The sequence below is a fragment of the Gekko japonicus genome, unplaced genomic scaffold, assembly GCF_001447785.1.
Source record: "Gekko japonicus isolate JY-2015 unplaced genomic scaffold, Gekko_japonicus_V1.1 scaffold18, whole genome shotgun sequence".
In the NCBI taxonomy this organism is placed as follows: Eukaryota; Metazoa; Chordata; class Lepidosauria; order Squamata; family Gekkonidae; genus Gekko; species Gekko japonicus.
Genome location: NW_015170275.1, coordinates 1,401,738 through 1,419,639, shown reverse-complemented (window position 1 = coordinate 1,419,639; position 17,902 = coordinate 1,401,738). Strand labels below are relative to the sequence as shown.

Genomic DNA, 17,902 nt, shown 5'->3' with positions numbered 1-17,902 from the left:
ATAGGAGGCGGGACGCTCTGCGCTGTCTCTCTACTCTTCCGAACGGAGCGGGCGACTGGTTGACCGCCGAGTTCGCCGCTCTCGTCTCCCCCCGCCTCCCCCATTCGGTCTTTCTGCTTTTTTATTAACACATTTTGCGCTTAGACTGAATCGTTATATATTATATTTTGTACTCCGTTGGCAGTCTTGTCTGAATGGGCTTTCTCTTACGCGTAATCTGCCCGGCCCTCCTGCTTTATTCTTTTTTTTTCCTGTTCTTATCGCATTTGTAATCTGCCTTATTTCCCAGTGACAAAGGCAGAATAATTCTATGCAACAGTTTGTTGACACACTCATGTGAACTGATGATCAGTAGATGTAGAAAACCTCAAAATCTAGCACCAGGTGGGGGCTGCCGTGTTGGTCTGAAGCAGCAGGACGAAGCTTAAGCCCAGTAGCACCTTTAAAACCGACAAAGTTTTATTCAAGGTATGAGCTTCCGTGGCCACGCATACTTCCTCAGATCCACACGAAAGCTCATACCTTGAATAAAGCATTGTTGGTCTCAAAGGTGCCACTGGTCTCAAACTCTGTTCAAATCTAGCAGTTTGCGTAAAAGAAATGTAAAATTCTTTTTAAAAAACGTTTAATACGATTTTATTAAAGTCAAAGAGAACATACAGAATCTCAGCACTTAAAACATTACAAAGGTCATATAAGCATAAAATCCACTATGTGTAGTCTGAAAACATGAACAGTTCACAGAGTCAAATACGGATATGTCAAATTCTTTATCCCCAAAACGGCCAGAGAGCCAGCGCGCGAAGCAAGACAGCCTCTGCATACGTGCAGAGTGCATTCTTGTCTGGGATGCGAAGAAAAGGCGACTGCGCCGTTGCGCTCCCTAACCCGAGTCTCGCCGCCTCTGCTGTCGTTTGCGCGACCCGCCTCTTGTGGAGGAGACAGCCGCTCAGGTCGGAACTCGGCTTCCTCCTAGCGGTCGTCCGGGGAAGCGCTGGCTGCGGTCTCCAAGCCTCCTTTAAAAGCGACTCACTAGCAGAGGAAGGGAGGGAAGCGGAGGAACGGGCCGCTCAGCCATACGGCCCTTGCCGCTGCAATCGCCTCACTCGCCGCCAGGTAAGCGGCCCTTTTCACCTCGGCGCCACGGGCGACCTGCCTGCGCCTCACCTCCGAGGGTCCTTGCGGGCATGTGGCGGCGGTGGCACAGTCCTTTCCCGGCCCGTCCGCTCTGGCGACCGCTGCGACGACACTCGCGAACAAGCCCCGATGGCTACGGGACTGGGCTTGTAGCCCGCTGCTTGCGGCGGCAACGAAAGCGCGGGCCTTCGCCCTCCTCCTTATAAGTGGGCTAACAAGTGCTGATTTGACTCCCCGCTGCCACGCTCAGGCTCCTGGAAGAGGGTCTCGTGACTACTTTTAGTGATGATACTTATTTAAAAAATACAAGGTTCCTTTGCCCTCTAAAAATGCTTATTTTGATTTGAAGCAGCTCCTTTGCCCTGTGACAGGCTGTGGTCCATCAAGTATGTGTCATACATTGAATGTGTGTGGCAATAAAGAGAGGGTAGAGATGTGACAGGTTTTAAAAACACCCAAACAGTGGCAAAGACCATGGATGATGCAGAAATGCAACTCCTTCAGTTTATGTGGATTATAGCTGAAGTTGGGACTGTAGTACAGTTTTAAAGGCACAGGAGTCTTGTCACATTCTTCTTTTTGGTTTTTTTAGTGGAAAACTTGATTTCTTCATCCTCTCATTCTGCACAGTTTCAGAGCATGGAGGAACGAGGGGTGGCCAAACTTGCTTAACATAACAGCCGCACATACGGCTCTTTTTGTAGCAGGAATTCCTTTGCATATTAGGTGACACACCCCTAATATAGCCAATCCTCGAAGAGCTTACAGTAGCCCCTGTAAGAAGAGCTCTGTAAGCTCTTGGAGGATTGGCTACATTAGGGGTGTGTTGCCTAATATGCAAAGGAGTTCCTGCTACAAAAAGAGCCCATCATGTTTGAGAGCCTCAAGACATTAAATTAGACACTGTGAAAGAGCCACATGCGGCTCCCAAACTGTGGTTTGGCACCCCTGCTAGACATATAATCCCAGTAAAATAAACAGTGTGAAACTTCAACCTTGCTCTCTTACCAGAAATGAATCTTCCTGACAAAATAGGGTTGTGGGAAGTTACGGGGAAGGGTCCTCTGCCCATGATTAGAAACATCTGTGGGAAATAGTTTTCATGGCTGATCTTAATTTAAAGGGATGTCTTTTATTTTCAAATGTTTGGATCTGGAATCATCAATATATCTGTTTCCAAACTGTGCAATTGAGGATATGATTGATAGAGCCACATAACGGAACTAGAGACAGACTGGGGGGATTTTCTACACACCTGAAGAAAGTCCTAGGGTTGCAGGAAAATCTGAAATCTAAACAAGTAAAATAAATTACACTGGGGGATTAAAACGCCCTAAACTAACAGAAACAGGGCCTGTAGCCTTAAGAAAATAATGCCAACTGATGTTTCAGTGGTTGTTGGGGGTTGCAAGGCAACCACAACAATATTACAAAACCTCTTTAAAGCAAAGCCATGACTGGGTGTGGGGAGGAGGGCAAGAGTGGCCTGGGTGGCTGAAACAGACCTGGAAAAGGTCAGCAACACCCTCTACTGTTATGTTTCCTGATAAAGAAGGACTTGTTGGAGACAGGCTCAACAGCGACTGTCAGAAACTCACTACTCATGCACCTTGGCCCAGCACTGGGCCAGACTTGGGGGGGGGGTAGATTGGCTCTGTCATTCCACAGTATGTTCCTGACTAGTGTATGGTGATGTTCAAATAGAAACTAGAAGTGGCCGCAGTGTATAACTCTTCTCTTTTTCTGCATCTGGAAGGATATAAACTCTAGTAGAGAGTTGGAGGAAAATATATGAAAATCAGAACTAGCAAGTAATAACAAACTGAACAGCTTTGTTGTTGTTCAGTCACACAGTCTAGTCCGACTTCGCGACCGCATGGACCACATCACGCCAGGCCCTCCTGTCTTCCGTCATGCTAAGAACATAAGAGATGCCAATGTTGGATCAGGCCAAAGGCCCATCCAGTCCAACACACAGTGGCCAAAAATACCAGGTGCCATCAGGAGGTCCACCAGTGGGGCCAGGACATGCCCCCCCCCCCCCCCAAGCACCAAGAAGACAGAGCATCACTTGCCCCAGAGCCCCTATCTATACCTCTGCTCCATATGCTCTGGAGTTTGCTTAATTGCTGAACAGCTACTGAAGAGCAATATATTCATATAACCTTGGTCTAACAATCTTGGTGGAAACTGATAATTAAACAGAATTCCAAGAATTATTTTGTATACTTTGTATACTTTTAAACTACATGCTTGAGAAGTAAATTTATGAGATGGGAATTGGGTCAGACAAATTGTCTATCTAACTCAATATTCTGTCTTCAATAGTAGCCAGATCCAGATGCTTCAAAATTCTTACAAGCACAGATAATTATTCCATGCCATTATGGACACTGTAAATATCATGATGAATTTCTGAGTATCCTGCCTTTTGGCTGTTGATATTTTTGTCTTCTAGGAATTTCTCTCTCTCCCCTTCTCCATACTTTGGCTAATAATACTTCCAGCTATTGGCAGTTCTTGTTGGATTAAAACATCTGCATGAAAAAATAAGTTATTTCTTTGAAGATAACTTTAATTCTTTTTTCCCGCAGGAAATTTCAAAATACTTCATATATCCACTTTTAACAAATCAATATTTTTATTTTTAGATTTCCAGTTCGAAATTTGCAGTGTACCCCTAAATACCCCATGAAGTACATCCTGGTAACTGGCGGTGTTATTTCAGGCATTGGTAAAGGAATTATTGCAAGTAGCATAGGCACCATCTTGAAATCATGTGGCCTTCGAGTTACTGCTATCAAAATAGATCCTTACATTAACATAGATGCTGGAACCTTCTCACCTTATGAACATGGTATGAGTGTTGCAACTTTTCTTTCTGTACTGGTCCAATTGCATTTATTTTCTTTCTTAAGACATAGGGCTAGTTGAAGTTTTTAAAGCATCTGATTTTGTAAAGACTGCCAACAGTGAATTGATGTGTATTATCTACTGTATGTAGTGAGACTTTTAAATAAAAAAAAAGACTGTCCAGGGTTGCAGCTTGTTGCAGCCTGGTGTTTATTTTTTTAATCTGAGAATACTGAGAGCTAATTTACACATTAGTGTTTAGCATTCATTTGTTGCATCATCAAGCGGTGAAGTGCACATATAAATGAGCTGTTATCTATTTCCCCCATAGATCCAAAAATCTGCAGGGGGAGGGGGTACCCAGGCATTCACATTTGCAGACGTAGGGTAACCAGAAAAATATGAAGATTTCCAAAAAAAGGATGGGGTAAAAATAGCAACAACAAAAAATTGCATACAGGAATAGTGATGCCTGTATGTGCACAGACATTTGCAGGGGGGAAAACAAACAACTCCAGTGTTCCCATCCAAAACAGATCTGAGCATTGTCTGGTCAGTTGGGGCCTTTGGCAGTGACTTAAGGGCTAATTAGTTGATGTAGATTTTAGAATATTGCTGAGAATATGTGCATTCCAATGTCACAATAAGAGCTGGCAGTAAAATATATGTCTTAACTTGGACATAAGTCTATAAGTGAACACAGCCTTCATTTTTTGTGTTCTACATATAAAAGTTTGGTACAGATAGTTAAGAAGTGCATACAGAATATAATATATATTTTTCCTGTATTATTTTGAATTAAACATTTTTTGCTACCTATAGCATGTTGATTTCTCTGTAATCAAAACAAAGGAAATACAACACGGTACTGTCAGGTCCAAAATAGAAGGAGAAATGTATGATTTTTTGGTTCTTCCTATGCAGATATATGACATATAGTGCAATCCTAAGCAGAGTTAGACTTTCCTAAAACCATTGACTTAGGTAGATATAGAAAGGTACAAGTGGGGGCCCGCAAAACGTGCCGGGGAGAATGCCATCTACCCCTCCCATTGCTGAGCCAGGGTGTCCTGGCCCAAAACTAACCTCGGGCCCTTGCTGCAGCAGTGTCTGGGAGCTGCTCCGAGCCCAAAGTGGCGCCCTGCATCCACCACTGTGGTGGCTGGGCTCTGGGCACCTCCCAATGTCAATTACCACAACACCTGGGCTCCAAGCAGCTCCCTGCATCAGCTGCCATGGCAGCTGGGCAGCAAGCAGCTCTCAGAGTCCACGGTCGCTGAGGCCGAGCCCCGAGCAGCTCCCAGTGTGCACCCCAGCTGAGCCTCGAGAGGCTCCCTGCATTGGCCACAACTGGGCCCTGAGCAGCTCCAGGACAACACTGCAGCTGCTGCTGGACTCCACAGAAGCAAATTAAGTGCATTGTGTGTGGTTTTTAATTTTTTTGACTTTACTTTAGTTTGGGAGAAATTTAAACATTTCAGATTTTTCTACACACCAAGGGAGCTCCCCAGGGTTGCAGAAAAATCTCTTTAGTCTCTGTGTGCAGATTTAGTTTAAAGAGACTGCAGAATAGTGTGAAAACAGCTGCATAGCAGGGAGGCACTCCCTACTGCACAGCTGTTTTGTGCTGTCTTTTGCAGTCCCTTTAAACTTTAAAAGGACTCCAGTAGACATCCTGAAAAATAGCTGCCAGCAGCAAGGGGAGGGGATCTCCTGGGAAGGGACTTCTCTTCCACCTTCTGCTAGCCATGGCAAGCCCTGGCCAGTAGAAAGGGGGGGAGATCTTCCAAGAGGGGGCTTCCTGTCCACCTTTCTGCTGGCCGCAGCACACCATCGCCAGCAGAAAGGTGAGGGGTAAGATCTCCCGGGAAGGGACTTCACCCCTTCTATTTAAACCCTGCTTTCTGCTCTCCGCAGCTTTTTGCGGAGAGCAGAAAGCAGGGCCGATTAAACCTGTTTTCTGCTCCCCGAGGAAGGCTGTAGGGAGCAGAAAGCAGCCGTGGTGTAAATGGCTCCGAGCTATTTAAATTCAACTGCTGAGTGGTGGGAAACTCCTAGCTGCTTAGCTGTTTCTCCTGATGAGCAGAAAGCAGGGGTCTTCTTCACGAACTGTCATGAGCCACCATGAATTGCACCAAAATTCGTGGTAGTTTGTTGTGGTTCTTCAGTTCATGAACTTTGGTTTGCAAACCCCAACAGGGCAGAATTTGTGACGAACTTTAGTTCATCAACGTGCCCATCCCTAGCCTGGGATCTGTTCCTTTGAAGAGCTCCCTTTTCCATCATGTTAAGACTATTTGGGCGAAACCAGTGAAATATGATTTCAGATGAGAGATGGGTTTTGGGGAAAAAATATGGCACTAGACTGGGTTCACAAGTTCCAGCCCTTCAGTTTTTTACTTTAGTCTTTTAGACTTTTGACTAAATATCCAGCATCCATATTTATTTCTTGTATGGCCACAGACTTGTCCCACATGTATAAAGCAGATCAATAATCATTATGACTTAGTTTTCAAGCAGAAAACGTATCAGTAATCAAGAAGGATTTTTTCCTCCTAGCTTGTTTTCTACTACAAAAGTAACCAAGCAGGAAATTTGGGCTACACTTCTGAAGAATTAAAATGATCCAGGCTATTTTCCGTTTATTAGAGGCTCCATGAAATGGCCCTGTACTGAAGACGGCATCTAGATTACATTACACATCATGCAGTTCCTAAAAATATGTCTTTTGTCAGTTCTCCAACAGAAGAGCCACTTAAATTGGAGCAAGGCTTTTTAGGCTGGAGGAAGGCTTCAAACTTTGCTCAGTGGAGTGGGAGTATAGAGGTAGGATCTACCTTGTGTACTCTAGGAATGTTTCTGTATGATGAAGAAGAGTTGGATTTATACCCCCCCCCCCTTCACTCGGTGTCTCAGAGCAACTTACAAACTCTTTCCACTTTCCAGTTTGATCTCAAATTCACACTAGGGTTCCTCGAACACAAAGAAGAAAACCTTCATCATTGTCTCCTCTCTTCCCTAGGTGCTGCTGTTTTAGGGTCTGGGCAGTAATGCACACAAAGTGCAACAAACAGATTGTTGGCAAAGTTACAAAAGATGTAGCACCAGTTTGGAAGAAATATTGAGATTCAAGATTAAGTTTATTGAAGGGAATAATTAGCAATACTCAAAGTAGTTATGATAATATTAACCTTGCAGTATCTCTGTACTGAACAGTAGAATGCCCACATTTAGGGAGGGGCTGTGGGTAAGTGGTTGAGCATCTGCTTGGCATGCAGAAAGTCCCGGGTTTAATCCCCAGCTTCTCCAGTTAAAAGGACCAGGCAATTGGTGATGTGAAAGACCTCTGCCTGAGACCTTGGAGAGCCACTGCCAGTCTGAGTAGACAATACTGACCTTGATCGACCAAGAGTCTGATTCAGTATAAGGCAGCATTGTATGTGTTCACTAATGTTCCTGATGCCAGCACACACTGTGCCACACGTTATCATTCAGGAAGGGGGAAAGTGAGTGGGTTAAACAGGATCAATAGCTATCCATGCACTTTTCCAATTTCCTAGGCATGGGTCCAGACATCTAGGCAGCAAATAATTAAAAAGGAAAGAACACAGAGGCACATAATGGGTGCTAGACCAGGTTCATCTAAAGCTGTACCAACTGGGATGGCTTAGATCCAGTCAGAGCAAGGTGTCCTGAAAGCACACTTAAGTGAAGCAAGCCATTAAGGCAGGGAGGGGAAATCTCTGGGCAGGGAGGAGCTGTGTTGGGGGTGGTGTCTGTTATCTCCTTGAATGGAATTTCAGTGGGAGATTCCAGCAGTCCAAGTTAGATCACTTTATACTCAGGATCTCTAGTGTACACTTAGTTCTTTTCTAAGCCTTAGAACTAATGCAGTTGGATCCTTTGTACGAAGTGTACCCTTGCTCTGAGGCCTTAATTGATGTTCTGATGGCCAGATAAATTGATCAGAAGGCTGATCATTTAACACATTTTTATAGTGTGTTTTCAGTCTGAAAATTGGTAGGCATCATAAGCTGCTCCATTATCTGTGATTTTATGCTTTGGTTCGATTTGTTTTTAATGTTAGGCTTAATTAACAACTTTTAATGTTTTATGTTTTTATTATGTTGTAAGCCACCTCGTGGGGCCACATAATTTTTCTAACATAGATGAATAAAGGGAGAGCCATGTTTCTGTTTGAGACTGTTGTTCTCCCTGGTGAGCACCAAGAGATCATGGTGGGCTTATGCTTTCCCTCAGCTGGCTCTCAGTTTTTGTCTTGGAATTGAGCTCTGAACATTTTCTGGGCTCAGTTTCCTAGCAGAAAGAAGCAGATCTTGGTTTTAAGATAAAAAGAGGCAGGAGAAAGTCATGCCAAAATGGAGGCTAGATGGCAACATGAGACAAACTGCAGTTTTATTCTGGTTGGTTACCAGATTGATTTTGGGTCTAGGGCGTTTATGGCATGTTTTTTCTGATTTGAAATTGTTTTTAAATGTTTTTATTAGGGTCTTATAAAAATGCTTCACGTCCATATTTGTTCACTTTTAACATTCAGGCCAACAGTCACGTATCTTTCAGGATTAAATTTTATATCAAATATAAGTGAATATATTGGAAGGAATAGTAAAATAATCTCCTTGTCGTGATTCTGGTTACATAATTTTTGGGACATGGAGTGATATAGACTGTCATGAGGGATAACATAATAGAAAGCAGCTTATTGTTGTTATGATAATTTTAAGAAGAAAAAGAAAAGAAGTTTTGCCTGTGGATTCCCTTGGTATGGTCCCATTCATTGTATGTAGGAAACACTGTGAAGTTCCATACTTGCAATAAGTAGGAGCAGTTTCAGCATGAGTAGTAAGACTGCCCCCATCCACTGGTATAGAGAAGGCAGCTTGAGGAGGAGGAAAAGCCAGACTCGTACTAGTTACTCTAAGTTTTCAACTGGAGAAGAATAGATATGCCCCCGTTACACTGGAATAGGGCCCAGCAGAGAAATTATTGGAACAGAGCTAGATAGAATGCATAGCTTGCTGATCTCATTTGATTTTTGAAGTGTTTTCATGTGGTACATCATCTCTGGCTAGGCTATGACTTCTTTCCGTCTTTCGTTTTTCAGAAATAAGTTTCTGACAGTGCTGTCCAAAGCAGGGTTACACCCATTATAGCTTATTAGTTTAGGATGGTATTATAGATTTAATATAAGTGCTGGGCTCTCCAAATGAATAAATTGGTAAAAGGCACTTCAAATTAATTATATGTTTTCTAATCTCATGACTTCTCAGTTTTCATTTGAATTTTTTTAATATGAAAAACATTTCTTTTTTCTGCAGGTTATCTAGTCTTTTGCATGTGTTATTTGGAAAGGTATTTTTCAAGACTGAAAATGTGTGTTGTCAATTATCAAAAATATTGCTTTGTTTCTTCAGGTGAAGTGTTTGTTCTAAATGATGGTGGAGAAGTTGATTTAGACTTGGGGAACTATGAACGATTCTTGGATATTAACCTTTATAAGGATAACAACATTACTACTGGAAAGATCTATCAGCATGTCATCAATAAAGAGAGGCATGGTGACTACTTGGGGAAAACAGTTCAAGGTGCTTCAGTTTTGTATAGACGATTCCTTTATCGTTTTTGTCTTTTGCCCTTCCTCCAAGGATTTCAAGCACTGTGCATGTGGTCATCCAGTTTTGTCTTTGGTTAGGCTGAGTGACAGTGAGCTTTATGTAGAGCAGGAAGTTGGAATTATCTTTGTTTGCAGCATTGTTGTTAAACATTTGTTATATGTTTGGCTTCTTACTGCTGCTTGCTTATTTACATATACAAATTGCCCTACAATTGAGATGTAATAGCAATATTTATAAAGCTTTTCAAACTGTAGAGCATAAATTATGAAACCCTGCATAAAATCTATTTGAAGTATTAAGTATAAAATATTCATTCCCAAATAATTGATAGTTCAAACAGAAAATAGTCTATTCATACTCCTTTTATTTATCTATTTAATTAGATAGTCTCTGAAGGATTTCTTTAGGCTCCGATAAAGGTGACATGCTTTTAAAATGCTGCTGCTGTCTCTTAAGTCTATTCTGCTAGGTGGTCTCTGAATTTTTAAAGTACCTTTTGACTTTTGCTTGCATTAACATTCAGCTTGCCTTGCAGTCGTACCACATATTACTGATGCTGTTCAAGAATGGGTAATGAACCAGGCAAAGGTTCCTGTGGATAGCGATAAGAAAGAGCCACAGATATGTGTAATTGAAGTGAGTATGAGTATGAATACTACAGATACGTGTAATCAAAATTAGTATATTTTTGTAATGTGAACAGAGAATACCTTTCCTCCCTCTTTTATGACATTATTCTAGAGGTTCTTTAAGGAAACTACTTTTACTTAAGCATTGATGACTGCTATGGTATGTTATCACTGTAGAAGTAGTCATAATAGCAGGAGACAACCACCACATTTATCAGAACCTTTTCACGTGGTGCTTCTTTCCCTTTTATTAAAGAACAAATGTCAGCAAATTACAAATGAAGAGTCTACAGTAACATGAGTGTTGAGTTTGTCTCATTTTTCAATTTGACTCTATCTGATTAACTAGAGACTTTCATTTGCAGCTGGGTGGAACTATTGGAGACATTGAAGGAATGCCTTTTGTGGAAGCTTTCCGACAATTTCAATTTAAGGCCAAACGAGAGAATTTCTGCAATATCCATGTCAGTCTTGTGCCACAGGTAAGTCTTTATATTGTGTGTTGTATTTGTGTCAATAATAATAATAACATTCACATTTAAAACTAGAAAAATATTCATTCAAAGTATGTTGAAAGGAAAGAGAATGAAGAGCAGATTATGTTAACAGAGTTATGGATGAATGTTTGTTGTTGCATTGCTGACACTTGTTCATATTTTCACATGAACTATTGCAAACAAGTAAGTCAATTTGCATCATTAGAGAATGATTATTCTTGCATATATTATAGACATATGCAATATTTTAAGTGTGCAGTGTTTAAATATGACTACTTGCATACACAGTATGCTATAATGTGTATGATGATTATACTCTATTGAATAGTCAATGTTTTAGTGTTATACAGTTTAACACAATATCCAAATATGCTTTTAATCCTATTGTGACTGTTTGAGACTGTCCCAAAAAAATAACACTTTCCATTCTTCGCCTCGAAGTTTATCCTTTTTATTTTCAACTTTTATGTTTTTCCTGCCTGTCATTTGAGAGATACATATGCTAAAATAGCATAGGGTGTGGCAGTTTGCAGTTTTTTGTAGTACTGGGAATGTCTACAATTTTGCACATAGAAAACTAAGTTACACTTTTAAATGTCATGTGCCAAGTAATATAGTAATATGCTGTTATAAATTATTTATTTTATGTTAAAGCAGTAAAATAGGTTTAGATTTGATAAGAAAGTAAGCATTGCATATATTTGTAGTCTCCCTACATTTCCTGGATTTTAAAAAAAAAGTCCCCCCCCCCCAGTTTGTTGTAGTGGTTAAGTGTGCGGACTCTAATCTGGGAGAACTGGGTTTGATTCCCCGCTCCTCCACTTGCACCTGCTGGATGGCCTTGGGCAAGCCGTAGTTCTGGCACAGCTGTTCTTGAAAAAGAACAATTTCTGTCAGAGCTCTCTCAGCCCCACATACCTCACAGGGTGTCTGTTATGGGTAGGGGAAGGGAAAGGAGTTTGTAAGCTGCTCTGAGACACCTTTGGGTAGTGAAGGGCGGGGTATAAATTCAATCTCTTCTTCTTCTCTTCCTCTTTATGGCTACAACATTTTCAGCCTAATGCTACTGGAGAACAGAAAACGAAGCCTACTCAGAATAGCGTCCGGGCTTTAAGAGGTCTTGGTCTGTCTCCTGACTTGGTGAGCTTGATTTATTTTAAAGGAAAGCCAGTATAATGAAAAGAGTGCACATTAGAGACAACCATCAGCATATACAGTGTAGCCATGCAATTCAACTGTGTAGAACAAGTTCTTAAAAACATGCTTTGGATCTGCATGCCCAAAACTGTAGTGTCTGTTAAATGTGTGCATTCTTTGATGTTACATAGGTTGATGTTACATTTATGCCTTGCTATGCCAGGTGCTTATTGCTATACAACTGTATGTCTAGTAGGCTCTTCCAGTTGTTTCCTTAAATATAGTCTACATCAGGGGTCATTTCGTAGAAAAAGAGATGCAGGAGCTCATTAGCATAACATTAGCATAACTTATTTGCATATGCCGCACCCCCTGACATCACCGGAAGTGTGTCAGAAGGCAACACCCACCGCTCAGGCTCCACTGGACTGTTTTGGATTGCTAGCTATGGGGGGGAGGGGAACACGTAGATCTGCCCTCACAGAGGAGGGAGAACTTGTACCTGAAGGCGGGCCGGGGAGGGGGCTCCGCAACTTACCTGGCTGCTTCTTGCTCCTCGTGGCCCAACTGAGGGCTGCTGGGAGCAGGGGGCGGGGCTTGTTGCATGTGCCCGCCCCCTGGGCTCCTTACTACCGGAGCTCTGCTCCTGTGCGCTCCTGCAGGAAATGACGTCTGGTATACATTAGGCTTCTCAAAAGGAAGCACACATAGGTTAGTAAATCATCCTTTATCTTATTTTATAATTTATTTCATTTAGACCCTTCATTTTTGCCAGATAGAGACCCAAAGCAGCTTCCATCAGCATCCTCTGTATAATCCTGTAAGGTAGTCAGTGTGTGACTGACCCAAGGTCACCTAGCAAACTTCCATGGAAGAGTGGGGATCTGAACTTGGGTCTTCCAGCTCCTAGTCTAGCTGCTACACCACACTGGCTTTCTGCTGGTTAGCTTGTCAGCAGTACTATAAGATGGCAACCTGAGGAGCCTGCTGTGGTCTTAGTATCACTTTTGTTGTTAGTTCAGTTCCCTTTTCTAGCTTTTTTTCACTTGCTCCCAGCTTTTCTTGTTTCGTTATCGTTCCTCCGGTGTGTTGGTCATCATATATTTCAGACTTATTTAATATTTCTCTTGTGCTCTAGCTTGATTTTTAATACAGCCTTCCTTGTCCTGCTGTTATAAAGATGTCACTTGGTTCTTTTGCCAAGTTCTAACCCTGATGGTGTTATAAGAGTAAATTTTAATGTGCTCATTTAACAAACGAAATGTAGTATGTGTAGCCAAAAACATAGTACAGTGTTGAACAACACGATATCTAGATGACTGAATGCACAGAGACTGCAGTGCATTCTAATGTAAATTTTGATGAGGCACCCTCCCTTTATTTCAGTTTCAGAAAAACTTTTAGGAATCCCCTGTATATGCTGCCTTGAGTTCTTTCACAATAGAAAGGTGGAATATAAATGTAATAATAAATGAATTACTTTGTTGATGTTTTTTTTTTTGGGGGGGGGTGTCTACCATACAGTTCTTTAAACTGTCTTTCTACAACCAGGACTTGTTGCTTACCTGTTTGTCTGTATTTTGACAGATAGTCTGCAGAAGTACTAAGCCTATCGAAATGGCTGTGAAAGAAAAAATATCCATGTTTTGTCATGTAGAACCTGAACAGGTTTGTTGACTCTTCAGCATAGCAACATTCAGGCTTGCAACTGATTTTGAGTTTTTTCTTAGTTCAAGAGAGGGAGTAGATTTTTGGATATTCATGGTTCAAGAACAGTAAGCCGTCATTTATTGGGAGGATTTCATTCTTTCTGAACCTGTGGACACTCTTCTACTTCAAGTCCTTTATACTTCTCAGAATTTTCATACTTTTATTATTTATAATCTCCTTTATTTCATGTAACATATTAACTATAGAAAAAAATCAGTAAATACCTAGACAAATGTATGAATCAAGGGCCAATATAATCCAGCAGAGGTCAGTATTGTATCTTTACACATCAGTAGTTTATGTACAGAATTTAAAAAAAAAAAAGACTTGTAATTTTTCTTGCTGTTAACCAAAGAATAATCACAAGCATTATTATTCTGAACATAAAAAGCTTAGAGGCTGATTTTTCATTTATTTATACCTTGCAATTTGCTCCTCATAGGACTCAAGGTTGACAAAAATCCAGGTATAAAATACATGTTACAGATATAATAGTTAAACTAGAACAGATCTCCAGCACAGAGCCCTAAAAACAACAGTATTTTATTTATTTTATTTACATTATTTATTTATAGTCCTTCTTCCTCTCTGAGGCATAAGACAGATTACACAGAATTAAATCAATACAATCAGCAGGGTGGGACATCCAGTAGACCGTGCAACAAGATTTGACTTGTAGAAATCTGGAAACCAATCACAGGTGAAGCACAGCATAAGTATTAACATGTTAAAGAAAAAGCAAAAAGTATATAGTATGAACCTATTTACATCAACAGATACTGACTGCCCATACTAAAAACAAAGCTATATTTTATACAGAAGCAGCTCTGTGCATGTAATCCAGTGCAGATACAGTGGGCATCATTCCACTGTCTTCTATATGTATACATCGTATGTCCTTTTGAATGCCAGATTTGAGGCAAAGTGGTGCCTTTTCAGTACCAGTGGAAATACCTGAGTAATCAGGCTTTTGGTTTTGTAGACTGAATGCAGAGAGAGTCCTTCACAGTTTTAGCCATTTAAATAACATATTTTACTGTCAATGTATTACAAGCTCATTTGCAAAATACAGATATAGGGAAATTATTTAATAGAAATTTACAAGCTGTTTATTTCACTAAAAAGAGAATTTGTTCGTCTATAACCTTGTCATCCTTAATGGTACTGTTTTGTTGCCTGGATCATTCTTCAGCTTTTTTCCATAGTATAGAATAAGATACCATAACATCCTTAAGAAACTTCCTGAATGCATGTAGGGTTATAAAACAATAATAATAGATGAATTATTATTTTGTATTTTGTAGAACCCTACAGCTGATTATAAAACCTGCTTAGCACAGTCCTAGGTATGATTACTTGGAAGTAAGTCCCACTGTGTATAAGGGGACGTATTCCATAGTAAATGCATTGAGAGGTTCATTCTTAGATCATTCATTCATTGATTGACTAAAATTAATAAGATACATTCAATCTGCATAATTTTGCATTGAATAAATAAACATTTTTGATGATAAAGCATACTGTCTTTGTTTTTAAATAATGCCTGCATACATCATAGCCAGCAGAGTCTTAGAAAAAAATCTTAAAAGAGGTATTTTCTCATGTGTGGGATAGGGGAACACCTCTTCTAAGATTGTGCCTGCCACCTGTGATTTTTATTAAGTGTTTGTATTAAGAATGATATAAATACTTCAGTTAAAATCTGCTGTTTAGTTAAATCAGGGGCCTATTTTTGATAAACGAATCTAACATTAAATTGTGTACCTCTGATTTGCCCATTTTTCCTTCTGTGTAAGTAGTCTGGCAAGTTTTAAAGGAACATTAGATTAATAGGTCTCACTGTATGTACTTGTAAGTGTATATCCATTTTATTTAAAATTTGAGATATCAGTAATTAAAATCTTTTTATAGGTAATATTCATCCATGATGTTTCTTCTACTTATCGGGTGCCAATCCTGTTGGAAGAGCAAGGCATAATTAAATACTTTAAAGAGAGATTGAACCTGCCAATTGATGACCACCCAAGTGATCTTCTTTTCAAATGGAAAAAAATGGCAGATAGGTACTGCTTTCTTTTTGCTTGTGTTGTTTCTTTCCACCTCCCCAATCCTAAACATTTTCACTAGAGCATCTTCTTGCTGCACTTTTGTAAAGGACCATGCTAGCATTTGTGTGTGTGTGGTAACCGCAGAGATGTATCATTGTGCTTCCAGGGCTATCATAAATTTCTGGGAAACCTGCCAAATGACTTATTGGGTATTATTTTTAAACCTTATATGTGATTTTTTTTTTTTGACAAAATGCCACACAGTAGAACATTTTTACCATACTGTTTTCCATGAAAAATAGTAACCACCTTGATCACTGCCTGTTGTCCCTCAGCTTTTCATTTGTATCACAGCAAAAATTGAACGGCTCTGGGTTAGGCTGCCTCTATGAAGGAGTCACCCCTTTTGCCACAGCATGTCCAGCAGGCCTTTGGGGGTCCCCATTTGCACATCCCAATTGCTTTCTCAACTCATGTGGTCCAGTTTCCCCCCCCCCATGATAACTCTTCCAACTAAATTGTTGGCTGAAATAACTGTTGTTATTACAGTTTGAGCCCAGCTGCTGTCATCTTTACTCAAAAGGAAGCCCCAATTATTTTAGTGACCCTTTCTTCCAAATATGTTTGCTTAGGTTTGCAGCCCTCAGCTATAGTGCAAAACTGATGTAGAAAATCTAAATGGTGTCTTTCTGCGGGAAATTTTTTTTTGATAAACTAAACAACCGGTAGCGCTGCCTTTTACTGCTCCTCCAAAATCTGTTGTTTGTGGCAGAGTGTCATGCCCTCCCTAAAGGTAAGGTCAGCCTGGCAGCCACAGTTCTAACAGAGCTACAAGCCATTTTTTGTTGTTGTTTGTAGGAGAAACTATAATGATTTTTAAAAACTTTTATACCCTAAAAGTGAAAAACCTTTTGTTGATTTTACTTGTGGTGATGAATGCATTGAATGAAAACTTATATTGTCAGGTATGAAAGGATGCTGAAGACATGTTCTGTAGCTCTGGTTGGCAAGTACACAAAACTGAGTGATTGCTATACCTCTGTTTTCAAGGCCCTGGAACATTCGGCTTTGGCAATTAATCACAGACTTGATTTAATGGTGAGTATTGATCTCTTTTTCTTTCATTTCTTTCATTTGATGGCTTGACTTCATCAAATAGCTGTAGTTGAGAAATAAAGTATAAATAATTTAGGACTTCAGAGGCATAGAGCTATAAAGTAACTTCAAGTCATTGTTTAAAACTGTGTTATGAAGGGAGCAACATATACTTGGCAAATACTATTAAGTCAACATTTACAGCATTAAGCACTAAAGAAATGATTAACAAGTGGCCAAGTATATTTACTTGCACTTAAAATGGATTACTCAGTGGGAAGAATATGTGCAAATGTTTTCTGGATTATACTATACATTTTGCAGATAGCAAATTCAGATTGGGACTGCAGGGAAGGGATCCTGCCTTCCCCATGTACCATAGTCACTGGGGAACTGCAGCTACAGTATGGCTGAAAGTTCCTTAAGCTGAGCTACACTCTAAATTAATTGAAATTACTGGGCTTAGAAGTCTGTAACTCTGCTGAGGATGGCACTGTTAGAGACCTTAGTAAAGATGCCATGTAAATTATTTCAGTTTTGGAAATCTAGTGTGTTTCCGCACATTTAATCTGTTGAATGCCCATTGAGCTATCCAGGAGTCACTCATAGTTAGGGAAGATGGTAATTCTTTGAACAGAGGTGATGATGTTAAAAATAGGAAAAGAGAACCAAAGGGCAAATGAAAGTAAGTTTTGCATTTGTGTGTGTGTGTGTTTGTGTGCAGAAAAATATCCCATAAAATATTCAAGATTTTTAAAAGCCAATATAAAATGTTTTGACAGTCAGGCACCTAAAATTATTGCTTGTGCACTTTGCCCATTGCTGTTGCCCATTGCAGCACTGCATATCTGTTTAAAATGCCTTGATAGAAGCAGATCTTGTAATCAGATTTTCTGTAGAAAAAGAAAACATAATTTCAGTGGCATTCTGAATTTGATTGACTACACAGTCACAGACATAACTTTAAATTGGGTGTGTGTGTTATTGAAGGGGGATAATTAGAATAATCATAGTACTTTTGGAATGGAATTTTTTATAATGAGAGAAATGTAACTGTTTTATCACCGTCAATGAGTAGCACCTTTTTCAAGAAAACCTTAAAATAATATAAAGGTCTCAAATTGTAATTACAAACAAGAGAAAACAACATTTGACAAAAC

General features: G+C 40.1%; 1 protein-coding gene across 2 annotated transcripts in view; it reads left to right on the top strand.

Annotated features, from left to right (window-relative positions):
- Positions 1-1,013: 1,013 nt before the first annotated feature.
- CTPS2 (CTP synthase 2) overlaps positions 1,014-17,902 on the top strand; it is an 86,085-nt gene continuing 69,196 nt past the window's right edge. For both annotated transcript variants that reach the window (XM_015417619.1, XM_015417618.1), the window contains exons 1-9: positions 1,014-1,116; positions 3,789-3,994; positions 9,426-9,596; positions 10,162-10,262; positions 10,621-10,737; positions 11,809-11,892; positions 13,477-13,557; positions 15,511-15,662; positions 16,613-16,745. In XM_015417619.1, coding sequence (XP_015273105.1) covers positions 3,829-3,994; positions 9,426-9,596; positions 10,162-10,262; positions 10,621-10,737; positions 11,809-11,892; positions 13,477-13,557; positions 15,511-15,662; positions 16,613-16,745 — 1,005 coding nt within the window. In that variant the 5' untranslated portion in view covers positions 1,014-1,116; positions 3,789-3,828. The remainder of the gene's footprint in view (positions 1,117-3,788; positions 3,995-9,425; positions 9,597-10,161; positions 10,263-10,620; positions 10,738-11,808; positions 11,893-13,476; positions 13,558-15,510; positions 15,663-16,612; positions 16,746-17,902) is intronic.